This window comes from Zootermopsis nevadensis, unplaced genomic scaffold (assembly GCF_977971745.1).
Source record: "Zootermopsis nevadensis isolate Lab colony 2312 unplaced genomic scaffold, Znev_1.0 Znev_ptg000024l, whole genome shotgun sequence".
In the NCBI taxonomy this organism is placed as follows: domain Eukaryota; kingdom Metazoa; phylum Arthropoda; class Insecta; order Blattodea; family Termopsidae; genus Zootermopsis; species Zootermopsis nevadensis.
The window spans coordinates 7,243,109-7,270,703 of NW_028259156.1; the positions used below are offsets into that span (position 1 = coordinate 7,243,109).

Consider the following 27,595-nt stretch of genomic DNA (forward strand, 5'->3'; position numbering starts at 1 on the left):
ATACTCTCTTTATTAAAATTGACAAAAAAAGAGAAGAGATTCTGGAACGAACTGTGGATTAATATAAGACACAAAATACAACTATAAAATTGTCAAGTCCAAATTGTAGGCATATATGAAAAATATAATACCCACCTATCATATATTAGCCAACATAGACATATGCTTATTTTGCATGCATCGCGTTAAAGAGCAAATGAGCATAAGAACAAGTCATTTGTCTTTTATCTTTGATTGCGCTTAGTCCAGCTTAGGTCGTTGCAAATATTCCGTCCCAGTCAGAGGCCACTCCCAACATTTTGGAACAATTTATTCTCACGGTCGGCAATTGTCAGCCACACGCCCAACACACAAGTCGGAGAATCACCCCTTGTCGGCTGTCCGCGAATGCTTTTTCGAAACACTCCGTATCTGGCGGCCATAGTCGATCGTGATGCTGGTTTTGTGTGGGCTGCGGGGCGAAGTTCCCTCCCTCTCTCTGCGTTCAGTCTGTTTCTGGGGCCCACCTAGCGTTGCATCCCGTGACCACCGAGGGTAAAGCAGGCCGCAGTGTGAAGACGCTTGAGCACAGGAACAATTATCGCATCAACGAATTATCTGAGACAGAATTGGATTCAACCCCAGAAAATTCTCTAACTTAACGAAAGTAAAACCACGAAGTACTCAAGACAAAGCTGAGAGGTTATCCAAGCGATTTTCAGTTCGAATCTCGTTCAAAGACACAATCCCCACCTTGTGGAAGGCAAATTCCTTAGCAGTTCCTAAGATCCATTTTCACATTCACCCTGGCCCATTCACAATTCATAACAAACATAGCATCCGCCTTTTGAAGCCGCCTGTGAGATTAATGAAAATCTGTGGCTCCATAATCTAAAAGAAAAAATAGATTTAATTCCTGTCCCCTCTTAAAACACGCCCAAAATATCGGCTTCATCCAATCGCAGTAAACTAACGCGTTGGCACCGGCTAAACCCAGCTTCCTGGTTCTTCTCAGTTACTTTAAAGCAGGCACAGAATGTACCCCCGCGATCCATCATTCATAACCATCCTGTCATATTTAAATAATGGATACGCAACGTTATCAGTTGATAGAGCGTTGAAGGAACAAGAATAAACACTACCTTATAAGTCGTGGTGAACGCCTTCTAACTGGTTTACCCATCAAACTACGTGTATCTCAGCCCTCGTGGCCAATGTCCGCAGTCAAGGAGGCCGTGGGGGTAGAAACTTCGAAGTCCTCCCTCTGTAGGCCTTATCTCCGCCTGGACCAGCAGCTTCAGGGCTCTGACGTCACCCCAGAGAAAGCCTAATTTCTCGATTTTGAGGCGAAAAATCCAATTGTCGGGAGTTGGTAGTCAGTCCAGTGCTTCAAAAACATTCGAGTGCACAAGAACTTGTCAGTGGGGCGCATTTTCATACACTTTTTATTCTTATCCACCAAACTACGTGCTTTATTCATCCGCCGGTCGAATGCGGTAAATTATATTACCACAAAAACCTTTCCGATATTTGGGTAACCCTACAAATTGTACGGCACTTTACTTTTGAGACATCTGGTGGAATCCGTGTTAGTCGACAGAACGAAGCTAGTTTTGTGTTTCCAAACAATAAAATAGGATTTATCAATGGATTTAATGCTCGGAGCTTCTGAAAGTGCGTCGTTAAATAAACTATGAATAAATAAAAAATCATAGTTCTCTATAACCACACAGAGTCAGCAGATTAATTCGGAAACACCCGGTAGCTTATGGTCCTCATCATTAAACGTGCGTCCTTTAATACACCCGTAAAATTACGGGAATACATGTACAGTTTAAGTAAAGTAAAACTTACGGAAGCCGATCTTATGGAATGGACCAACATAGACTGCTTTACCCAGGCTCTGTGCCCCTCTGGGAATTGCTCCTCCTAATGAAACATCTCATGTGCAATAATTCTGGAAGCATTGGCAGTAGTTACATAATAAAATACATTAACAGGCTTAGGAAGACACTGCAAAACTTGCTGGGAGGTCAGAATTTCAGAGTAAACCTCTCAGTACATGAGCAGACAACTTGAAACTTCCGTCCCAGCAAATGCGACATTGCAAAACACTTACAAAGAGCACAGTTTGTATTTACACAGAAGACTTCATTTCATGAACCTTGTACATGCTCGCTTGATAATTGAAGGGTCTTTTAAACTGAGGTGCTCTCGTGTCTGCTTTGCCAGGCTTCAGTCTGCAATAAGCATGCTGTTCCATACCATTAAAGCTTGTGATTTGTACTACAGCACACCACGTGGGATGACATCAGGTCAAAGGCGGTACTTCTGCCGTACTTCCTGCTTCTCGATGACAACATTGTCGATGATGATGATGAAGACCCTCAGTTACTAGGCACTCAGCCTCACTTTCAAGGTCAGTACAAAAATTTGCAACATTTTAGTTTGTGTTGCATGGGAATAATGTTTAATTTTTGACGTTCTATTACTTTTAGAAAAGGTGCTGAACCTGAGGGCCATGTTGCCTTCAAGTAACATAATAATATAAATGTCGCTGTTTTGATTAGGCCTTCGCTGATATTTGTGCACTGTAACTCTGGTATGATTCAACATTCACACTGCCTTATTCTTTAACTTGCTTAATGCATATAAATTGCAGGTATTAGCAAAATAATGGTCATGACTGTGAACTGCAGACTGATATCAGTAACATAATGGGTTGTTAACTTCTTGAAGTACAGTCTCTTCTAGAAGCTGAGTATTTACTCAGCTAGTCCAGACATTAGCCACGTGTGACATTTTGTAACGTACTAACACTTTTCCAGTGAGGCGCTTCTAGCACCCCACCTGCCCTCCAATATATTTGCAGCTGTTTGATGTCTGGACATCCTTTCATTCCGCAGGGGACAGGCCACTTAGCATGTTGAAAATGTTTAAACATACCTTTTAAGAAGGTGGCTGTCCTGTCGGTTGTAATGCTGTCATATTGTAGAAGATTACAGACGTTTCAGAGGTGCATGCTACCTCCATTATCAGGGAGATTATGATGCAGGCAGCAAGCACCTCTGAAATGTGGTTAAACTTCTGCCACATGATGGCATGACAGCCCACAAGAAACACATCTTCATATTCATGACTGTGAGGACCTGAAATTATACGTTAATAAATTTATGTTGAGTGAGGTCTGATGATGGCCACTGAGATAGGCTGTATTGAACATTCAGAGTCAGACACAACACAGAGAGTTGTTTAATTTTCGTGAGCTTGGTCTTTGTTTTACATTGAAGGTACAATTTTATCATCATGTTTTCAGAGACATAACATTTGTGTTGTCTTATAAACACTGCAGTAAGGATATTTCGGTACATTTTAATTTGCCTGCTTTGATGTGACTTCTGTAATATGTATTGCAGTTTCTCATTTGTTTCACCTCCTCTGGACGAAATCCACGAGCAGCGCCCAACCACAGTGATAACAACCTCCATTGGTTTTTAAGCTTGTATCTGATATATGCAGTGTAAATTATAAAGTTAGAGATTGGTGCTTTTTATTATTGCCTCACACAATCAGTGATATTTTATTACGTATGTTTGAAAAATTGACAAGAAACCAACAAACTGCTTAGAAGATAAATGGCTACAGGCTTCAACCAGTTTTAGGCTCTACCAAAAATTATTATTATGGAATGGATTTTGTGTTGTCTGTCACAATAATATACATCAGTGAACAAAATTATGTGATGTTAAATGTATTACATTACAATAAAATCCTCTCGGGCTATCAGCCGCGTCAAGTGGTTAACCAGTTGATGCGGCTGATAGCCCGAAAGGATTTTATTGTACACAGTCGCCAAGAAAGCTGAAGAACATGCATAATATTATATTACATTTACAGATTGAGATTAAAGATACACTTAGGTCATATTTGCAACCTTGAATTTATTCCCAAAAGTATAATTCCATCATTGCAGGCTGTATTCATCAACTGACCTTAGAAAAAGTCCACAGCTCATGTGGTTAGTTGCCGAGTTCTCAATTTGGGAGCCCGGGTTGAAACTCAAGACAGTCCATGTAGGATTTATGGTGGGCAAAATGACACTGAACACTCTTCTCAGAGATATTTCGTTCACTCAGACACTAGATTAATATTGTCCGTTGCTCCGCGTTATTTGTGGACTGTAAGATCAGGTTTCTATGGGACGCATTTCCAGACAGGCAGTTGCTTCCCTTCACGATAATAACAGTAATGCAGAACGTTGCAGTATTAGAATAAAAACGATACAGAATTAAAATCAATAATTTAAAATATGGGATGGGCTGTGGATTGTATAAAATCTATTGTTGCTGTGTGAAATGTGGTTCTGATGTTTCTCCCTTATAATGCTAAAAGTAAACTTGGGACCAGCTTTACATGGAACATTATGGGGTGGCCATTTATTATTTCTTATTGTAATATATGTTTAGTGTTTGCTTGTATACTGTTGTTCCGCTGGCCCAGTGTGTGTTGTGATCATGAGCGGTGTACCGATGTTCTAGTTCTGTGTTGACTACAGTGGTATTCTGTGATAATGGGCCAGTTTCTGGTTTCCTGACTCGTGTTCTACCTTAATCCTATAAAATTGTTGTAGTAATCATTTGACAGTGCCCATAACAGAAATATTAACCAGCCATGTGGAGGGTCACACCAGTGCACTGATAAATGTAATTCTGCAAACCCTCCCTCACTGGGAGAGCTAGCAGTTCGAAAGAAGCCAGGAAGAAGTTGAGCAGTTTACCCAAAGTCTTATTAAGTGTTGTCAAAAACTACAGTGAACTAAGGGAGTGAATAAAAGACCAGGGAACAGCTGTGTTGCCACGTATATTTTGTTAGATGCTTGTTTTCCATTTTCTTTCTTGAAAGTCAGTTGTGATTGGTGTTTAGTATCTGGGGAGTGTTCACTCTGAAGCAATTGAAACTGAACCAAATCAGGTCACACCGGACTTGAAACTTCCTGGTATCCCTCTTAACCAACTCTTGGTTGCTGAGTTCATCATTTAATTATATTCCAGATCGCTGTTTACACTGTAGAACTCTGAATTCTTTATTTTTAAAGCAGATTGTGTTTGTAGGTGTCACTAGGTCTGTTCCGTTTATGTGTTAGAGAGTTGCGTAATGATACTTCAATTAACAAAGTTAACGTGCTTTGTGTGTGTTACCTACTCAGCTATGAGTATATGTTCTTCGATACTGGGAGTGCCTGGAATAAAACACGTTAAAGAGACCTCTATCTAATATTGGACGAGCCTTTTAAATGAGGTGAATTATGCAGTGACAGTGCGTATTAATTTGATTTTGAGTATTCAAATAACTTGTGTCTTTGATGTCAGCACGGAATAATTAGTCTGTAGTGCCATGATGATACTGTATGTGTAAGTGAAATATTTATTAGTGTCGTGATTTTAGATCTTGTGATTCAAAGTGGCAAGCCAGACAATCATTATTTTATTGCGGTCATTAAATAGGACTAATTGTTTATATTTTTACACACGCAAGCCGACTCCAGTGAGAAGTTGGCAGAACACTGAGATAGGCTTTCATACTTGTATGATAAAATAAAAAATAAAAATTGCTTTCATCACCACAACCTCAAATCCTACATAGAACGAAATATGACTGGTAATAAGACAAATGCAGAGGAGTGCGTTGTTAAACTGTGGGCCAAATTAAACATGTCTTACATAAGCGAAAAGTGATTAAAATTTTGAGATTTTTGGGTAGTTTTGGATCTCCAATAAGAACACGTATTCAGAGTTTCAGTCATGTAGTGCAAGTAGCAGCGATCATCTGTTATCTTGAGAATGTTGAAATAAAAAATGTTCCCCCACACCAGACTATTATAGCTAAATATTTCAGTACACACACTCGTGTATTTGCGATACCAAGTTAAAGTATTCTGTCTTTTTTTATTTACATTTATTCAGCATGCCCCATTACAAGATTGCAATATTACATGCATTAATATAAAACACTTCAATAGAGTATACCTTTAATATCATGATCCATTGCCACCGTTTGCTCCTATGTTCCTGTGCTAAACTGTATTATAATCAGTGGATTCAATGAATTTATTAAAATGACCTAAAAATTTCTGAACAATATCTTCATGCAACACTGGCCATGTGCCACCATTCTTGACTATTGCATCTGTTAAGTTCCGCCTTGGTTGTTGTAGTTTATCGCAGTCATATATGAGGTGATCCACTGTTTGTGCTGCTTTCAGACATTAGCATCTTGGGTCGTCAATGATCCCAAACCTGTGTAGATATGATTTGTTTTTGCCATGGCCAGTCGTCATTGCTGCCAGTTCAGGACTTATTTCAATATTTAGCTTCATTGTTTGTCACACTGACGGGAAAAATTTCTTGCACGCTGCTCCTTTATTGGTGGCGCTCCACGCATTTTGCCATTTTATAATCCCTTCCTCCTTTGTTTCTTTAATAATTGTACTTTTAGGCTTCTTTGCATGTACTACATTTCCACCATCTTCTGCTGCTGCCTTCGCTAATCTGTCCGCTATTTCATTACCGAAAATTCTGATGTGTGCTTTGATCCACCCAAAATGAATAGTCCAATTTTGATCTTTGAGATTCCTTAATCTATTTCTTATCTCAGATATTACAAAGCCATGTTTGAAGTTGTTTTTTAGTAGATCGAGAGAAACTGGACTATCTGTGTATTCTTTCCTCAATGCTGATTTCCCTTAAAGTTGTTACTGCATCCAAGGCCTCTAGAATTCCGATCTGCTCAGCTTGATTGTTTGAGCAGTGATCGGGTGACTTGGTTTTTAAGCTATGAATTAGTTTTCCATTTTTGAAGATAACAGCGGCAGCACTCACCTTTCCTTGGTGTTTACTTCCATCTGTATAGATTTCCACAGTGTGTTAATTGAAGTCTTTCACTTCATCAAGAGTTATTCTTTCCGCTGGATGAGACCATTCCTTCTTGTTTAATGGTGCTCCGTACTCGTTAGAGTCATCTTTCAATCTGTGTATAGTTTTATATATCTGCACTGCTTCTTCGATAGTAATGCAGATAGGATATTCTGTCTTCCTGGTCTTTTCGAAGTGTGCATTTGTCAGTAGTGAGCGACCAGCCCACTGCCTCTGCACAATTTCTACTCAATCCTTATCTTTGTCTGCTATAGCCAACTAGTAGGAATCAGGAGAGACTTGTGTGAGAAATGGCAAGGGAGTTTTGCTTAGGAAACATGTCGTTCATTGTTTTTTGTGCCATAAATCTACGGCATGGGACCGCCGGCTTTAGTTCCCTTCCGAAGGAAGTTGTTCTATGGATTTTTATCACCCCTTAAAATTCCATCAACCTCAGCAGTGTTTGAACTCGCGTACCTTGGGTCCAGTGGCGACGACATTAACCACTAGTGCAATGAGGGCGACAAGTTCGTTGAAATATTACTTTGCTAAAATAATAACAGGAAAGTTTATGAACATGTTTTTTATTTAATATTCTTAAATATATTAATTATAAACAATTCAGAAAACATTAAATAATTTAACTATTTAACAAAAAATAAACAATTGAACTATTTTACAAAGAACTAAACTATTTCACTATTTAAATACTGAAGTATTTAACAAAAAAACTAAATTATTTATTTATTTAACAAATGTGAACAATTCAGATATTTAAAAAAAAATGAATAGTCTAGGTATTTAAATACTAAACTATTTAACAAAAAATAAACAATTGGACTATTTTACAAAGAACTAAACTATTTCACTATTTAAATACTGAAGTATTTAACAAAAAAACTAAATAATTTATTTATTTAACAAATGTGAATAATTCAGATATTTAACAAAAAACTGAACAGTGTAACTATTTAAATACTAAACTATTTAACAAAAAATAAACAATTTCAAGATTTAAACAATTGAACTATTTTACAAAGAACTAAACTATTTCACTATTTAAATACCGAAGTATTTAACAAAAAAACTAAATAATTTATTTATTTAACAAATGTGAACAATTAAGATATTTAACAAAGAACTAAACTATTTTACTATTTAAATACTGAAGTATTTAACAAAAAAACAAAATAATTTATTTATTTAACAAATGTGAACAAATCAGATATTTAACAAAGAACTAAACTATTTCACTATTTAAATACTGAAGTATTTAACAAAAAAACTAAATAATTTATTTATTTAACAAATGTGAACAATTCAGATATTTACCAAAGAACTAAACTATTTTACTATTTAAATACTGAAGTATTTAACAAAAAAAACTAAATAATATATTTATTTAAAAAATTTAAACAATTGAGATATTTGAACAGTCAAAATATTTAACATCCATTCCTTGGAGCCCAGTTGCTTTGCCGGAGTTCGATGACGTAGTCAATCTTAAACTTTATTCTGCTAGAGAGCACTGCCTTCTTATTTGTTAGTTCCTTCATTGTATGAAGGAACTCAGACAGATCCTGCAAGAAAACAAAAATTTAAAGTCACATTTCAAGGGCATAATTAACTTCTTACGCTTATAAGCCTACACATAAAACTAGAAAATTCTGCCACTACTCATGTAGTTCACATAGAACTTGCTGTGTGGGAAGGCGCGTGTAAATTTAAATTGAGAGCTGAAGGTTGCTGTCTCGAACAAAACGTAAGTATGTGTCTCATCTAAACAAAGGCATAAACCGAGATTTTTGGTGGCTGAGCCTAGACATGACCCTTCGATCAGATTCCTGCTTTGTCCTGTCAGGACTGAGTGTATTCTGACATGATTCAGCAGAGGTGATGAGAGGAAACGTAAAAGTGTAACAAAATACTGAGCAAGATTCCCGTCGCACTAGACGGGGACAAGTTGAAGTCACGGCATGAGGCGTCTTTATATGAAACATGTTAGAGTGTAGAAGAGTATGAAGAAATTCAGAAGAACATGTCACGGTGATCATTTATCACACAGAAACACTATTCAGAATATTGTCAGCGAGCTCAGAAAGGTATTTCATATCAGAATAGATGCAACATCCTCACGCGTTCTTTACAATGTGCACTTTCAACCATCGAATCCACCTTCTGTGACAGTTCCCAATTTGGCCACCAGATTGCAGCACCTGACTTTCTACCTAGGAGGATATTCAAAATAGGATTATGCGAGGTCGTGCAGAATACCACAAACTCCATATCAAATTTCATCCTAGTCTGTCCATTGGTTCTCGAATTGAATGGACTGGAAAGACAGATGGACGAGAAGGTGCAACCAGCCCTTAATGCCTTCTCGCTATGGTTTTGTGCAAAGAATGTATAACATGTTACAAAATGGAAGCCAGAAAGTCAGTGAGATCAAAGGGACACACTTACTGCTTTTTGCATTGTACTTTCCGTATAAACCTGTGGTCATCATAGAGCCCAAAGGAAGGCAATAAATTACACGGTAGGAGAACTGCAAATTAAAACTAAAAGTATTAAAAAATGAAAACAAACATACTTGGCTCTTGCTCTCAAAATCCTTTCCGGCCGTCATCAGAAGAGTGCAGAGGCACTCCAAGGAATGTTCGTCTTCTTTGGTAAGGAGACGTTTAATGCAATGCTGCATGGTGCTTGTGGCGAGCATATCTGCTTTATGCAGCTCGCCAATAAACCTGTAACATGGTGAAGAATATATCACTTGGGTTGAGTTAAGACAATAGTAAAAGTCCAAAGAACAGAAGAGAAACGAGGTTCTTTGCCTCTACAAGGTACAGAAAGATTTGTGCCTTAAAATAATGAGAACTTTTGTTTAAATAGATGGAATTTAATCAGTGTCTTGTGTGTGATATATATTTTTGAGGTGAAATATAATATTTCTGTACGTGGTCCTGTAAAAATCTGTATCTGTTTATAAATATAAAACAGCTGAGACAGAATATTGAAAATTTCAAATTAAATAATTATTTTTATGTAATTTGCATTTGATTCTGTATGGAGGTAAGCCATCAGTGCCATTTCACGACGCAAATACCAAGAAGAAGAAATACCGAGGAAGTGGAGACTTTATGATAGTGTGTGATCATGTAAGCAGCAGCATTATGAAGCACATTTAGAAATTGGTCCTGGATTTTGTGGAACACTTGCATACTGGAGGGCAAGAACCCATTAACATTTCTAATTTCCTCTCAGTGTCTTGTCCTAATTCACAACCTTTAAGTTCACTACTTTCAGAGTCACTGATGAATCAAATGTAGAGCTTCAAAATCACAAAGAAAAATGTAAGTTACCTGATGTTTCCTATTGATTTCATTTGTATCCTTCGCAGTTCCTGCTGTAGTTCGGTTTTCTTTGCCTGCAGAAAAAATAAGTAGAAAAGATTAGAAATCGCCTTTATTGATGGTATCTTGTAAGAGCCCTTCTTTAATGCACCGCTTTCAACATATGTAAGTTTGCATTTTAAAATTTGTGTCCACGATACTCAGCCGGTCAAGAAGCCCCCTGCCTTTATGCCCCCAAAAGAACGCCATGACCTAATGAGAAATGTCGAGTGCAGCCGGAGTCCATTATTATGAGAGTTTACAACATTTTGAAAAAAATGAGTACATTAAGTGTTCATTATAGGAAGTTAAACTAACCTAAGAAGTTAGGAAAATGTTTTTTTCATCTTGAGGAACCATTTAATTCATAATAATTTAAATTAAGTTTATGTGCGTTCTACAGTCAGTCTTTATCAATTATGTCTCTTTCTTGTCTTTCAAGAAGTCTTAAAACCTGAACAACATATTGAATAATAATTTTTCAAATGATAGATATTCATCTTCAAGCAAAAAGGGAGGAGACATCTATTCCATTCGATCAAGCAGACGGAGCTATTCCCAATCAGTGGACAGAAGCGTAGTAACATATGACCGTAGACAAAGACATTAGAGAAGCACTTACTGGGTCTGCTGTTTCCTCAATCTCTTTCTGTGTGGCTTGTAGATTTATTTCTGCTTCAGGATTCTTTTCAAATTCTGCCCGGCATCGACCTAGCAGCAACTTCCTGAAGGTGACCTCTGGTTCGCCATTGTTCCCACGCTCTGCCGGAACTTTCATGCTGGAGAGAACCTTGCACATTCGTGCATAAATCTCTGTGAACTTTGGTTCATCAACAGCCTGCACATAAAAACACACAACATTATCACTTTGCTCTCATGTTATATTTATGAAAAACAACTCTGTTGAGCATACGTTACATAAACTAAATTTATGAAATGATGGCCACCTAAATGAAGCTTCAACAAAAGTAAATCTTTATCCCTTAAACCTGAGAAACTCAAAATCTCAGTCAGATGCAAGACACATTTCATGACAGCCTTAATTTTCTTGCATAAGATAAACATTTTTAGATGAGAGCAGATAAATTCTAAGCTTGGAGGTGAATTTAAAGAGAGAACAATCAGCTTACTGCTTTTTAAGATTATTATCATAGTGAACAGTAACAATTATAATTTTCACTTGCCCCTAGCGTCTCCAATACTACACTGAGGATAACTTCAATATTTAAGAAATTGAGCTGCAAAGTTACAAAAGAAGGGAATTTCTATCAATATGACGTCTCTGTCTGAATGTATCAGCTGCTAAAGACCGGTGCCTCACCTTTTCAAATATGAGGTCGATGACGCCCTTCAGGCGATCGCTGCTGTCAATTGGCAGATCCTGGACTTGTGAAACTAGTTTGTCAAACTTGTCAGGCGTGAGTTTGTTGAGCAAACTGCGAGCCTTCTTTAACAGCTCCTGCAACATCAAGTTCCCTCTCATCATCTGACAGAACGCAAACACAGAAATAAAGCGAAACATGTTTTACTTCCTTAAAGCCTTCATAGAGATGATTAAAACCTAGAGCCAGTTGCTCTGCATGCGCCGTCCAGCCGCGTTTTGTCTACACCGAAGAAGAAGTCTGTTGTCATGAGAAGCCAATGTCTATTGAGAAATATAATTACAATGCATACTCATTATATGCAATTAAACACTTGGAAAGGTAAACATTGCTTCTAAAATCAAAGAGTAAGCAAAAAGAAAGTTTATTTTTTAGTGTGGCAAAGTTCCAATAAGAAGTGATGAGGAAATTAGGAGGAGACGAATTCCGGAAATGCTTGCAGCTTCTCAGATCGAAATGTCTGATCTTTAAGAGCATCAAGATTAAAATATAGACCTACAATTTTGCCTGTTCCTTAATTTGGCGATGAACCTTCAGTTTCAATAAGCCACCTAGTTAGTTAGAGTAGACTTAGAGCAGGACTGTTCCTTTCAGCCATCTTGCATTGGGGCAGATACAGCATTATTGACTGTTTCCAGGATCCTGTCCTTAAATGAATGCCAGGAACATACCTGAGTCTGGGCAGCCTGCTCGTTGGTCGCCGGCTTCCTTCGCCCAGGTCGCCAGGCGTTTTCACATCTCGCCAGTTTCACCTCATTGAGTTTTATTTCAATGACCGGCCTGGTGCTCATGGTGTTTGTAGTTTCAGTGGCTGGCCTTGCTGCAGGCTGCTGTGAATGACACCAAAGCAACACAACATTAACCAAAAGTGTTCACTCTTAAATGTTGTTTTGATCACAGTATTACGTACAATTTTTCCATTTTCTGGCTTTAATCATGCATTTAATACATTACTCGATGCTTCCTACAGCTCAGATAATAAGAGACCTGTATGTATAAAGCCCTAAACAGTACATGACTGAAATTAGGCTCCAGGTGTTGTGTTCATCACCTCTCACAAAAAATACAACATTTCTTCTGCTGCAGTTGACGTAGAACTGTTCACTTTATTATTTTCTATCACAGTTTATATGTTCACAACTGCATCATCAGTGAAAGATGATACACCCAAATTATGCTATTTCATCCGTAAAAGCCTTGGGTACCCTCTCTTTTGACAGGGAATACTCGTGTCCGACCCCATCGACATCGCGAGTCACCGAGTAACTGCCTTAAGCTATACTTCGTCCTACAAACTACACTCTGACAACTACAGATGAAATCCTTCTCCTCCTCTTCAACAAATGATTCAGTCCGAAATGGATTTGACTTCTCACTTTTATTTACACGCCTTAGAAAGCACTTACCTCTTCATTTTTCCAATATCTGACAATTTTCAGTTACTGTTTAGTATTTATGATTTCAAGGAATCGTTCATTAAAGCACAGAATAACTCAGAGCCATGCCCCACAATGCAACAGAAAGTTTAAACGTACCTGATTTTTGTCATCCTTCATTGCCTTCAGCTTCTCAATTAGCTGTGTTGCAGCAAAGTCTGTAACAATCGATAATTATTTTAGATAGTAAAATTCCTCTTTTGACTATATGTTAACAAACAAGAAAGTTTGTCTTTCGAAACTGTTACGAATGTAAAGATGGAAAAAGACGAGAGGGTTTTCCGAAGACCAGAAACCCATGTCTCATGCAGCCTTAGGTGTAAAGAGTGGCAGCTGATAATGTTGAAAATTATCCCACATTTCGACTAACAATGGAGTTGCCTTCTTCAGGTCAGAGATTGCAACCGAAATGTTTTGTGAAATGGATAATTTCAAACTTTAATGCCTTTCACCTCCTAAGGCTCGAGGTCAAAATATGAGAGCAAACTCTCTTCTTCTTTGGGTACATAAATTAGTCTGCAACTCAGGGCGAAGACAAAATATTGAAGGTAACTAGAACAAAATGCCTAGGAGAATATCTGGATATCTCATGAGACATGCAGGAACATGGTAACGAACAGAATTTCATACTGAGGCAATTTGCAGCCTGTAATCTTTGACTTAGTACTTAAATAGAATGAGAGCAAACATACTTTCTGCTTGCAGCTGCTTGATTTGCTCCGCCTGCAAATTTCTTTCCTTCCTTAGGTTGAGGTTTTCTTCCCTCACTGCTGCGAGACTCACTTTATGCTTCTGTCCTTGCCGGCGCTCGAACAGGACTTGGTTTTTGAGTTCCGTGTCTGTAACAATTCACGACTGCATCAAATGGTCTGTTAAATTCCTCATGTGACGTTATTTCAAGAAACAGCGTCAGGAGTTAAGTATTACTACGTAAAGAAAAGAGTTAGTTTAGTTAAAAAAAATGAACTGTAATAAGAGTTTGTAATTTTGAAATTGCATTTTTCTTGCCCGTGATCAAATTCCAAATTCAGTTTAAGAGTCACTTCCAGTTGGAAAAACCAGTGTCTCTTACGCAATGCATTACTGATTGCTATTTGCAGTGTTTAAAACTGGGATTTGCATGCTGGTCACCGGAAAACATTCTTCTTAACGAAGACGTCGTTAAACAGCCTGGCTCTCATCGAGTCTTCCCGAAAGAGGGATGGGTGTCTACCCTGGGGGACCATCAGACAGACCTCATCCTCGTCACTTGTGACTGAGGCGCAAGGTACACGTGGACACAAAATTAATCTTGGTCTCAACTCTCAGAGAGCAAAGTAAACGTACATAATTCACTAGAAAATGATTCTTTGAAGTCCAGCAAATTTAAAATGTCTGAGAATGACTATTAAAAAGGCAAAATTGCAATGCATTTAACGTTTTTTGGTTTTCCTTCTGACAAAATCACTTAAAATAATGAAGAGTTGCTGGAAGTCTGGGGGGCATATCTGGACATCTAGAAAGACGTACATAAACATCACACTGACGAGGTTTACGGACTGTACTCCACAACTTACTGCATGCACGGAATTAAACCACACTTACTCTCTGCTGCCAGCATCCTGATCCTGTTCATCAAGAAGCAAGTGATCCTCGTGTCTTCAGTTTCAGCAGGGTTTACCTGAGGACAGACAAAAAATGAGTCATTTTATAGTCCAAGAATTCTCTGCAACTTCATGAGGTTAATATTTATTATGAAATTGTTGTCCCAGTCACACACAAATCGCATGTGCCTTGGCTGTTTGTGCTGCACTGCTATCGATTTTCGTTTCTGCCAGAAAATATTAAGAAGACCTCACTTATAGAAAGAGAAATTAAGGCTGTGTCAGATAACGAGGCCTTCCTTGTAATGAATGATTTACCTTTAAAATTAGCATGTTAGGAAACGTTTCAAAGCTTTAATTGCAATATACAAGTCAGTTTATGATTAATCTGTAATACAAAACAACGATCCTGAGAAATTAAGCTGTTCACTCAACAATAACTTTCCTCTAGACGAAAAAATTAAGACTGAAAACAACCTTTAACAATGTCTGAATGCGACAAGTGACCCAGTCATAGGTCCCTATCAGCCGTTTAGCCTAGCCGGAATTCAAGTAACTTTGTAGATGATGGCGGACGTGTGTTGCTGCTAGCATTTGAATTCTTAAGAATGACATAAAATCCCTCAAGATAACGAAATAATAATATTTGTTTAAATCTTGTCAGTCACAATCACAATAAAATTCCTATTAAATATTAAAATATTACTATAATTAGCATTTAAATATTTAAAATATATTAAATGATGTTCTCATCGAAATGTTCGATTTATATTAGATCATCACTTTTTACACGACATGTTTTGAAACAAAATTAAATTATCAAATATATTATTTTATTTTCTATTTCTAATTTTATTAATATTCATTTAGTCTTTATATTATTTACTTTACAGGATGATAACAAAACGTTCACCCACACAAAATCATGTCAAGCACGACATACATATACAGAACAACTTCGAATACGATATTAAAAAATACAATAAAATCTGGAAGAAAACTTCATTTGAAATCTGATAAACATCTGACTAAAAGTTGCATTTAAGAAATTATATTTAAGTTTATATAATTTTATACACCTGAAGATGGTTCTTTTAGAACTGAAACATGTCGTGTAAAAAGTGATGTTCTAATGTAAATGGAACATTTCGATAGAGAACATCATTTAATATATTTTAAATATTTAAATGCTAATTATAATAATATTTTAATATTTAATAGGAATTTTATTGTGATTGTGACTGACAAGATTTAAACATATATATATTTATCACAATATGACGCAACTTTATCATCTCAGAAATAATAATATTATTAATAAGTAGGAAACCCTTGACTCACCCATTGTGAAGAGCTGGAGACCTCCATGTCGCAGGCAGCAAGATTTGAATAAGAAATTAAACACGTTGCAGGAAATATTTTCACTATATATATAGAATTATCTTGTTCTAGAAGCTGCTCACACAACCATTCGTTTCACACTGAGGAAAGCCAACCAACTACTGAGTAGAGCGGGCCGTGCGTAACTGCTATTTATACCATAAAAGTGTGACGTCACGTATGGCGCAACAGTCAGTAGAGGGAGTGCAATACGTTTCATTCAGGCGTGCATAAGAAATGAGAAATGAACCTTATGGCATGCCAGCCGAGATTGTTGCGCGTGTTCGTATTTTATAAGAACACCTGCGTTTCATATTTACACATTCTTTGTAGTTCAAGAAATACAAATTGAATTACTCCAAGTTATAATTTTTGACATTCCATCATAAATGTAAGAAGTCAATTATTAATATTAAATATTTTCTGTGTGAAAGGAAATTAATTTAAAAGTAATGAAATTTTGCAGTTTAATTTGCACTTGTTTAAAAATAACTTCGTGTTTTTTATACCTTTTTAATTTTAAGACGATTATTGAGGGCCCCGGGCGCTGTTGAACCCATCGCCCCTGGGACAGGGAAAATGTTTCCTTCCTTCGAATCCCGACTATTCATTTTGACCAATAAGAGAACGCAGGAAGGTAAGAACTCTGGAAGAAGTGTCCTGAGTTCGATTTCCTTCAAGGGCGGTTCCTTTGGCTCCGAAACTAAGCGAGACAGAAGAAGAGTTTTTTGCTTCGAAGAGGAGATTTCGGAAACGAAGGCCTCGACACTGAGTTCGAGACCCGACAAAGATGATTTCTGTTGACGGGAAAGCACCCACGAGAAGAAATCGACGCCAAGGCAAAATTCTTTCGTTTCGGAGAGGAAATTACCGGGTCTAAGGTCACGGACACGAATACAGACCTCGGTTCGAGTCCCTGTTAGGATGTTGGTTTCTGAGGTAATTTTACGGGCGTATTAAACGACGACGTTGACTAACACGGATGCCACCAGATGTCTCAAAAGTAAAGTGCTGTACAATTTGTAATGTTACCCAAATATCGGAAAAGTTTTTGTGGTAATATAATTTACCGCATTCGACCGGCGGATGAATAAAGCACGTAGTTTGGTGGATAAGAATAAAAGGTGTATGAAAATGCGCCCCATTGACAAGTTCTTGTGCACACGAATGTTTTTAAAGCACTGGACTGACTACCAACTGCCGACAATTGGATTTTTCGCCTCAGCGTGAACTGTGCGTGCGAAATCGAGAAATTAAGCTGGTCCAGGCGGAGATAAGGCCTACAGAGGGAGGACTTCGAAGTTTTTACCCCCACGGCCTCTGACTGGGACGGAATATTTGCAACGACCTAAGCTGGACTAAGCGCAATCAAAGATAAAAGACAAATGACTTGTTCTTATGCTCATTTGCTCTTTAACGCGATGCATGCAAAATAAGCATATGTCTATGTTAGCTAATATGAACAAGAACTTGTCAGTGGGGCGCATTTTCATACACCTTTTATTCTTATCCACCAAACTACGTGCTTTATTCATCCGCCGGTCGAATGCGGTAAATTATATTACCACAAAAACTTTTCCGATATTTGGGTAACATTACAAATTGTACAGCACTTTACTTTTGAGACATCTAGTGGCATCCGTGTTAGTCAACGTCGTCGTTTAATACGCCCGTAAAATTACCTCAGAAACCAACATCCTAACAGGGACTCGAACCGAGGTCTGTATTCGTGTCCGTGACCTTAGACCCGGTAATTTCCTCTCCGAAACGAAAGAATTTTGCCTTGGCGTCGATTTCTTCTCATGGGTGCTTTCCCGTCAACAGAAATCATCTTTGTCGGGTCTCGAACTCAGTGTCGAGGCCTTCGTTTCCGAAATCTCCTCTTCGAAGCAAAAAACTCTTCTTCTGTCTCGCTTAGTTTCGGAGCCAAAGGAACCGCCCTTGAAGGAAATCGAACTCAGGACACTTCTTCCAGAGTTCTTACCTTCCTGCGTTCTCTTATTGGTCAAAATGAATAGTCGGGATTCGAAGGAAGGAAACATTTTCCCTGTCGCAGGGGCGATCTGTTCAACAGCGCCCGGGGCCCTCAATAATCGTCTTAAAATTAAAAAGGTATAAAAAACACGAAGTTATTTTTAAACAAGTGCAAATTAAACTGCAAAATTTCATTACTTTTAAATTAATTTCCTTTCACACAGAAAATATTTAATATTAATAATTGACTTCTTACATTTATGATGGAATGTCAAAAATTATAACTTGGAGTAATTCAATTTGTATTTCTTGAACTACAAAGAATGTGTAAATATGAAACGCAGGTGTTCTTATAAAATACGAACACGCGCAACAATCTCGGCTGGCATGCCATAAGGTTCATTTCTCATTTCTTATGCACGCCTGAATGAAACGTATTGCACTCCCTCTACTGACTGTTGCGCCATACGTGACGTCACACTTTTATGGTATAAATAGCAGTTACGCACGGCCCGCTCTACTCAGTAGTTGGTTGGCTTTCCTCAGTGTGAAACGAATGGTGGTGTGAGCAGCTTCTAGAACAAGATAATTCTATATATATATAGTGAAAATATTTCCTGCAACGTGTTTAATTTCTTATTCAAATCTTGCTGCCTGCGACATGGAGGTCTCCAGCTCTTCACAATGGGTGAGTCAAGGGTTTCCTACTTATTAATAATATTATTATTTCTGAGATGATAAAGTTGCGTCATATTGTGATAAATATATATATGTTTAAATCTTGTCAGTCACAATCACAATAAAATTCCTATTAAATATTAAAATATTATTATAATTAGCATTTAAATATTTAAAATATATTAAATGATGTTCTCTATCGAAATGTTCCATTTACATTAGAACATCACTTTTTACACGACATGTTTCAGTTCTAAAAGAACCATCTTCAGGTGTATAAAATTATATAAACTTAAATATAATTTCTTAAATGCAACTTTTAGTCAGATGTTTATCAGATTTCAAATGAAGTTTTCTTCCAGATTTTATTGTATTTTTTAATATCGTATTCGAAGTTGTTCTGTATATGTATGTCGTGCTTGACATGATTTTGTGTGGGTGAACGTTTTGTTATCATCCTGTAAAGTAAATAATATAAAGACTAAATGAATATTAATAAAATTAGAAATAGAAAATAAAATAATATATTTGATAATTTAATTTTGTTTCAAAACATGTCGTGTAAAAAGTGATGATCTAATGTAAATCGAACATTTCGATGAGAACATCATTTAATATATTTTAAATATTTAAATGCTAATTATAGTAATATTTTAATATTTAATAGGAATTTTATTGTGATTGTGACTGACAAGATTTAAACAAATATTATTATTTCGTTATCTTGAGGGATTTTATGTCATTCTTAAGAATTCAAATGCTAGCAGCAACACACGTCCGCCATCATCAACAAAGTTACTTGAATTCCGGCTAGGCTAAACGGCTGATAGGGACCTATGACTGGGTCACTTGTCGCATTCAGACATTGTTAAAGGTTGTTTTCAGTCTTAATTTTTTCGTCTAGAGGAAAGTTATTGTTGAGTGAACAGCTTAATTTCTCAGGATCGTTGTTTTGTATTACAGATTAATCATAAACTGACTTGTATATTGCAATTAAAGCTTTGAAACGTTTCCTAACATGCTAATTTTAAAGGTAAATCATTCATTACAAGGAAGGCCTCGTTATCTGACACAGCCTTAATTTCTCTTTCTATAAGTGAGGTCTTCTTAATATTTTCTGGCAGAAACGAAAATCGATAGCAGTGCAGCACAAACAGCCAAGGCACATGCGATTTGTGTGTGACTGGGACAACAATTTCATAATAAATATTAACCTCATGAAGTTGCAGAGAATTCTTGGACTATAAAATGACTCATTTTTTGTCTGTCCTCAGGTAAACCCTGCTGAAACTGAAGACACGAGGATCACTTGCTTCTTGATGAACAGGATCAGGATGCTGGCAGCAGAGAGTAAGTGTGGTTTAATTCCGTGCATGCAGTAAGTTGTGGAGTACAGTCCGTAAACCTCGTCAGTGTGATGTTTATGTACGTCTTTCTAGATGTCCAGATATGCCCCCCAGACTTCCAGCAACTCTTCATTATTTTAAGTGATTTTGTCAGAAGGAAAACCAAAAAACGTTAAATGCATTGCAATTTTGCCTTTTTAATAGTCATTCTCAGACATTTTAAATTTGCTGGACTTCAAAGAATCATTTTCTAGTGAATTATGTACGTTTACTTTGCTCTCTGAGAGTTGAGACCAAGATTAATTTTGTGTCCACGTGTACCTTGCGCCTCAGTCACAAGTGACGAGGATGAGGTCTGTCTGATGGTCCCCCAGGGTAGACACCCATCCCTCTTTCGGGAAGACTCGATGAGAGCCAGGCTGTTTAACGACGTCTTCGTTAAGAAGAATGTTTTCCGGTGACCAGCATGCAAATCCCAGTTTTAAACACTGCAAATAGCAATCAGTAATGCATTGCGTAAGAGACACTGGTTTTTCCAACTGGAAGTGACTCTTAAACTGAATTTGGAATTTGATCACGGGCAAGAAAAATGCAATTTCAAAATTACAAACTCTTATTACAGTTCATTTTTTTTAACTAAACTAACTCTTTTCTTTACGTAGTAATACTTAACTCCTGACGCTGTTTCTTGAAATAACGTCACATGAGGAATTTAACAGACCATTTGATGCAGTCGTGAATTGTTACAGACACGGAACTCAAAAACCAAGTCCTGTTCGAGCGCCGGCAAGGACAGAAGCATAAAGTGAGTCTCGCAGCAGTGAGGGAAGAAAACCTCAACCTAAGGAAGGAAAGAAATTTGCAGGCGGAGCAAATCAAGCAGCTGCAAGCAGAAAGTATGTTTGCTCTCATTCTATTTAAGTACTAAGTCAAAGATTACAGGCTGCAAATTGCCTCAGTATGAAATTCTGTTCGTTACCATGTTCCTGCATGTCTCATGAGATATCCAGATATTCTCCTAGGCATTTTGTTCTAGTTACCTTCAATATTTTGTCTTCGCCCTGAGTTGCAGACTAATTTATGTACCCAAAGAAGAAGAGAGTTTGCTCTCATATTTTGACCTCGAGCCTTAGGAGGTGAAAGGCATTAAAGTTTGAAATTATCCATTTCACAAAACATTTCGGTTGCAATCTCTGACCTGAAGAAGGCAACTCCATTGTTAGTCGAAATGTGGGATAATTTTCAACATTATCAGCTGCCACTCTTTACACCTAAGGCTGCATGAGACATGGGTTTCTGGTCTTCGGAAAACCCTCTCGTCTTTTTCCATCTTTACATTCGTAACAGTTTCGAAAGACAAACTTTCTTGTTTGTTAACATATAGTCAAAAGAGGAATTTTACTATCTAAAATAATTATCGATTGTTACAGACTTTGCTGCAACACAGCTAATTGAGAAGCTGAAGGCAATGAAGGATGACAAAAATCAGGTACGTTTAAACTTTCTGTTGCATTGTGGGGCATGGCTCTGAGTTATTCTGTGCTTTAATGAACGATTCCTTGAAATCATAAATACTAAACAGTAACTGAAAATTGTCAGATATTGGAAAAATGAAGAGGTAAGTGCTTTCTAAGGCGTGTAAATAAAAGTGAGAAGTCAAATCCATTTCGGACTGAATCATTTGTTGAAGAGGAGGAGAAGGATTTCATCTGTAGTTGTCAGAGTGTAGTTTGTAGGACGAAGTATAGCTTAAGGCAGTTACTCGGTGACTCGCGATGTCGATGGGGTCGGACACGAGTATTCCCTGTCAAAAGAGAGGGTACCCAAGGCTTTTACGGATGAAATAGCATAATTTGGGTGTATCATCTTTCACTGATGATGCAGTTGTGAACATATAAACTGTGATAGAAAATAATAAAGTGAACAGTTCTACGTCAACTGCAGCAGAAGAAATGTTGTATTTTTTGTGAGAGGTGATGAACACAACACCTGGAGCCTAATTTCAGTCATGTACTGTTTAGGGCTTTATACATACAGGTCTCTTATTATCTGAGCTGTAGGAAGCATCGAGTAATGTATTAAATGCATGATTAAAGCCAGAAAATGGAAAAATTGTACGTAATACTGTGATCAAAACAACATTTAAGAGTGAACACTTTTGGTTAATGTTGTGTTGCTTTGGTGTCATTCACAGCAGCCTGCAGCAAGGCCAGCCACTGAAACTACAAACACCATGAGCACCAGGCCGGTCATTGAAATAAAACTCAATGAGGTGAAACTGGCGAGATGTGAAAACGCCTGGCGACCTGGGCGAAGGAAGCCGGCGACCAACGAGCAGGCTGCCCAGACTCAGGTATGTTCCTGGCATTCATTTAAGGACAGGATCCTGGAAACAGTCAATAATGCTGTATCTGCCCCAATGCAAGATGGCTGAAAGGAACAGTCCTGCTCTAAGTCTACTCTAACTAACTAGGTGGCTTATTGAAACTGAAGGTTCATCGCCAAATTAAGGAACAGGCAAAATTGTAGGTCTATATTTTAATCTTGATGCTCTTAAAGATCAGACATTTCGATCTGAGAAGCTGCAAGCATTTCCGGAATTCGTCTCCTCCTAATTTCCTCATCACTTCTTATTGGAACTTTGCCACACTAAAAAATAAACTTTCTTTTTGCTTACTCTTTGATTTTAGAAGCAATGTTTACCTTTCCAAGTGTTTAATTGCATATAATGAGTATGCATTGTAATTATATTTCTCAATAGACATTGGCTTCTCATGACAACAGACTTCTTCTTCGGTGTAGACAAAACGCGGCTGGACGGCGCATGCAGAGCAACTGGCTCTAGGTTTTAATCATCTCTATGAAGGCTTTAAGGAAGTAAAACATGTTTCGCTTTATTTCTGTGTTTGCGTTCTGTCAGATGATGAGAGGGAACTTGATGTTGCAGGAGCTGTTAAAGAAGGCTCGCAGTTTGCTCAACAAACTCACGCCTGACAAGTTTGACAAACTAGTTTCACAAGTCCAGGATCTGCCAATTGACAGCAGCGATCGCCTGAAGGGCGTCATCGACCTCATATTTGAAAAGGTGAGGCACCGGTCTTTAGCAGCTGATACATTCAGACAGAGACGTCATATTGATAGAAATTCCCTTCTTTTGTAACTTTGCAGCTCAATTTCTTAAATATTGAAGTTATCCTCAGTGTAGTATTGGAGACGCTAGGGGCAAGTGAAAATTATAATTGTTACTGTTCACTATGATAATAATCTTAAAAAGCAGTAAGCTGATTGTTCTCTCTTTAAATTCACCTCCAAGCTTAGAATTTATCTGCTCTCATCTAAAAATGTTTATCTTATGCAAGAAAATTAAGGCTGTCATGAAATGTGTCTTGCATCTGACTGAGATTTTGAGTTTCTCAGGTTTAAGGGATAAAGATTTACTTTTGTTGAAGCTTCATTTAGGTGGCCATCATTTCATAAATTTAGTTTATGTAACGTATGCTCAACAGAGTTGTTTTTCATAAATATAACATGAGAGCAAAGTGATAATGTTGTGTGTTTTTATGTGCAGGCTGTTGATGAACCAAAGTTCACAGAGATTTATGCACGAATGTGCAAGGTTCTCTCCAGCATGAAAGTTCCGGCAGAGCGTGGGAACAATGGCGAACCAGAGGTCACCTTCAGGAAGTTGCTGCTAGGTCGATGCCGGGCAGAATTTGAAAAGAATCCTGAAGCAGAAATAAATCTACAAGCCACACAGAAAGAGATTGAGGAAACAGCAGACCCAGTAAGTGCTTCTCTAATGTCTTTGTCTACGGTCATATGTTACTACGCTTCTGTCCACTGATTGGGAATAGCTCCGTCTGCTTGATCGAATGGAATAGATGTCTCCTCCCTTTTTGCTTGAAGATGAATATCTATCATTTGAAAAATTATTATTCAATATGTTGTTCAGGTTTTAAGACTTCTTGAAAGACAAGAAAGAGACATAATTGATAAAGACTGACTGTAGAACGCACATAAACTTAATTTAAATTATTATGAATTAAATGGTTCCTCAAGATGAAAAAAACATTTTCCTAACTTCTTAGGTTAGTTTAACTTCCTATAATGAACACTTAATGTACTCATTTTTTTCAAAATGTTGTAAACTCTCATAATAATGGACTCCGGCTGCACTCGACATTTCTCATTAGGTCATGGCGTTCTTTTGGGGGCATAAAGGCAGGGGGCTTCTTGACCGGCTGAGTATCGTGGACACAAACTTTAAAATGCAAACTTACATATGTTGAAAGCGGTGCATTAAAGAAGGGCTCTTACAAGATACCATCAATAAAGGCGATTTCTAATCTTTTCTACTTATTTTTTCTGCAGGCAAAGAAAACCGAACTACAGCAGGAACTGCGAAGGATACAAATGAAATCAATAGGAAACATCAGGTAACTTACATTTTTCTTTGTGATTTTGAAGCTCTACATTTGATTCATCAGTGACTCTGAAAGTAGTGAACTTAAAGGTTGTGAATTAGGACAAGACACTGAGAGGAAATTAGAAATGTTAATGGGTTCTTGCCCTCCAGTATGCAAGTGTTCCACAAAATCCAGGACCAATTTCTAAATGTGCTTCATAATGCTGCTGCTTACATGATCACACACTATCATAAAGTCTCCACTTCCTCGGTATTTCTTCTTCTTGGTATTTGCGTCGTGAAATGGCACTGATGGCTTACCTCCATACAGAATCAAATGCAAATTACATAAAAATAATTATTTAATTTGAAATTTTCAATATTCTGTCTCAGCTGTTTTATATTTATAAACAGATACAGATTTTTACAGGACCACGTACAGAAATATTATATTTCACCTCAAAAATATATATCACACACAAGACACTGATTAAATTCCATCTATTTAAACAAAAGTTCTCATTATTTTAAGGCACAAATCTTTCTGTACCTTGTAGAGGCAAAGAACCTCGTTTCTCTTCTGTTCTTTGGACTTTTACTATTGTCTTAACTCAACCCAAGTGACATATTCTTCACCATGTTACAGGTTTATTGGCGAGCTGCATAAAGCAGATATGCTCGCCACAAGCACCATGCAGCATTGCATTAAACGTCTCCTTACCAAAGAAGACGAACATTCCTTGGAGTGCCTCTGCACTCTTCTGATGACGGCCGGAAAGGATTTTGAGAGCAAGAGCCAAGTATGTTTGTTTTCATTTTTTAATACTTTTAGTTTTAATTTGCAGTTCTCCTACCGTGTAATTTATTGCCTTCCTTTGGGCTCTATGATGACCACAGGTTTATACGGAAAGTACAATGCAAAAAGCAGTAAGTGTGTCCCTTTGATCTCACTGACTTTCTGGCTTCCATTTTGTAACATGTTATACATTCTTTGCACAAAACCATAGCGAGAAGGCATTAAGGGCTGGTCGCACCTTCTCGTCCATCTGTCTTTCCAGTCCATTCAATTCGAGAACCAATGGACAGACTAGGATGAAATTTGATATGGAGTTTGTGGTATTCTGCACGACCTCGCATAATCCTATTTTGAATATCCTCCTAGGTAGAAAGTCAGGTGCTGCAATCTGGTGGCCAAATTGGGAACTGTCACAGAAGGTGGATTCGATGGTTGAAAGTGCACATTGTAAAGAACGCGTGAGGATGTTGCATCTATTCTGATATGAAATACCTTTCTGAGCTCGCTGACAATATTCTGAATAGTGTTTCTGTGTGATAAATGATCACCGTGACATGTTCTTCTGAATTTCTTCATACTCTTCTACACTCTAACATGTTTCATATAAAGACGCCTCATGCCGTGACTTCAACTTGTCCCCGTCTAGTGCGACGGGAATCTTGCTCAGTATTTTGTTACACTTTTACGTTTCCTCTCATCACCTCTGCTGAATCATGTCAGAATACACTCAGTCCTGACAGGACAAAGCAGGAATCTGATCGAAGGGTCATGTCTAGGCTCAGCCACCAAAAATCTCGGTTTATGCCTTTGTTTAGATGAGACACATACTTACGTTTTGTTCGAGACAGCAACCTTCAGCTCTCAATTTAAATTTACACGCGCCTTCCCACACAGCAAGTTCTATGTGAACTACATGAGTAGTGGCAGAATTTTCTAGTTTTATGTGTAGGCTTATAAGCGTAAGAAGTTAATTATGCCCTTGAAATGTGACTTTAAATTTTTGTTTTCTTGCAGGATCTGTCTGAGTTCCTTCATACAATGAAGGAACTAACAAATAAGAAGGCAGTGCTCTCTAGCAGAATAAAGTTTAAGATTGACTACGTCATCGAACTCCGGCAAAGCAACTGGGCTCCAAGGAATGGATGTTAAATATTTTGACTGTTCAAATATCTCAATTGTTTAAATTTTTTAAATAAATATATTATTTAGTTTTTTTTGTTAAATACTTCAGTATTTAAATAGTAAAATAGTTTAGTTCTTTGGTAAATATCTGAATTGTTCACATTTGTTAAATAAATAAATTATTTAGTTTTTTTGTTAAATACTTCAGTATTTAAATAGTGAAATAGTTTAGTTCTTTGTTAAATATCTGATTTGTTCACATTTGTTAAATAAATAAATTATTTTGTTTTTTTGTTAAATACTTCAGTATTTAAATAGTAAAATAGTTTAGTTCTTTGTTAAATATCTTAATTGTTCACATTTGTTAAATAAATAAATTATTTAGTTTTTTTGTTAAATACTTCGGTATTTAAATAGTGAAATAGTTTAGTTCTTTGTAAAATAGTTCAATTGTTTAAATCTTGAAATTGTTTATTTTTTGTTAAATAGTTTAGTATTTAAATAGTTACACTGTTCAGTTTTTTGTTAAATATCTGAATTATTCACATTTGTTAAATAAATAAATTATTTAGTTTTTTTGTTAAATACTTCAGTATTTAAATAGTGAAATAGTTTAGTTCTTTGTAAAATAGTCCAATTGTTTATTTTTTGTTAAATAGTTTAGTATTTAAATACCTAGACTATTCATTTTTTTTTAAATATCTGAATTGTTCACATTTGTTAAATAAATAAATAATTTAGTTTTTTTGTTAAATACTTCAGTATTTAAATAGTGAAATAGTTTAGTTCTTTGTAAAATAGTTCAATTGTTTATTTTTTGTTAAATAGTTAAATTATTTAATGTTTTCTGAATTGTTTATAATTAATATATTTAAGAATATTAAATAAAAAACATGTTCATAAACTTTCCTGTTATTATTTTAGCAAAGTAATATTTCAACGAACTTGTCGCCCTCATTGCACTAGTGGTTAATGTCGTCGCCACTGGACCCAAGGTACGCGAGTTCAAACACTGCTGAGGTTGATGGAATTTTAAGGGGTGATAAAAATCCATAGAACAACTTCCTTCGGAAGGGAACTAAAGCCGGCGGTCCCATGCCGTAGATTTATGGCACAAAAAACAATGAACGACATGTTTCCTAAGCAAAACTCCCTTGCCATTTCTCACACAAGTCTCTCCTGATTCCTACTAGTTGGCTATAGCAGACAAAGAT

The 27,595-nt window shown here is 37.0% G+C and overlaps 2 protein-coding genes across 2 annotated transcripts; one reads left to right on the top strand and one right to left on the bottom strand.

Moving 5' to 3' along the window:
* Positions 1–8,212: 8,212 nt before the first annotated feature.
* LOC147872785 (eukaryotic translation initiation factor 4 gamma 3-like) lies at positions 8,213–16,424 on the bottom strand. The gene is made up of 10 exons (XM_087354902.1): positions 16,022–16,424; positions 14,682–14,757; positions 13,790–13,936; positions 13,197–13,255; positions 12,333–12,491; positions 11,601–11,738; positions 10,902–11,117; positions 10,250–10,314; positions 9,481–9,634; positions 8,213–8,470 (listed from the first exon to the last, which is right to left on the bottom strand). Exons 1-10 carry the CDS (start codon positions 16,046–16,048, stop codon positions 8,336–8,338), a joined length of 1,176 nt encoding a protein of 391 aa, XP_087211028.1. The 5' UTR covers positions 16,049–16,424; the 3' UTR covers positions 8,213–8,335.
* A 2,210-nt stretch (positions 16,425–18,634) lies between these two features.
* On the top strand, positions 18,635–26,534 carry LOC147872786 (eukaryotic translation initiation factor 4 gamma 3-like). The gene is made up of 10 exons (XM_087354900.1): positions 18,635–18,722; positions 19,987–20,062; positions 20,808–20,954; positions 21,489–21,547; positions 22,253–22,411; positions 23,006–23,143; positions 23,627–23,842; positions 24,430–24,494; positions 25,110–25,263; positions 26,274–26,534. Exons 1-10 carry the CDS (start codon positions 18,696–18,698, stop codon positions 26,406–26,408), a joined length of 1,176 nt encoding a protein of 391 aa, XP_087211026.1. The 5' UTR covers positions 18,635–18,695; the 3' UTR covers positions 26,409–26,534.
* The last annotated feature ends 1,061 nt before the right edge of the window (positions 26,535–27,595 follow it).

Bases quoted from the DNA above. Each gene is read 5' to 3' on its own strand.
- LOC147872785 (XM_087354902.1), bottom strand. From the start codon at position 16,048: ATGGAGGTCTCCAGCTCTTCACAATGG. The intron at 13,937-14,681 runs GTAAGTGTGGTT...GAATTGTTACAG, and splicing joins CAGGATGCTGGCAGCAGAGA to ACACGGAACTCAAAAACCAA. The intron at 13,256-13,789 runs GTATGTTTGCTC...CGATTGTTACAG, and splicing joins CAAGCAGCTGCAAGCAGAAA to ACTTTGCTGCAACACAGCTA.
- LOC147872786 (XM_087354900.1), top strand. From the start codon at position 18,696: ATGGAGGTCTCCAGCTCTTCACAATGG. The intron at 23,843-24,429 runs GTAAGTGCTTCT...TTTTTTCTGCAG, and splicing joins TTGAGGAAACAGCAGACCCA to GCAAAGAAAACCGAACTACA. The intron at 24,495-25,109 runs GTAACTTACATT...ACCATGTTACAG, and splicing joins AAATCAATAGGAAACATCAG to GTTTATTGGCGAGCTGCATA.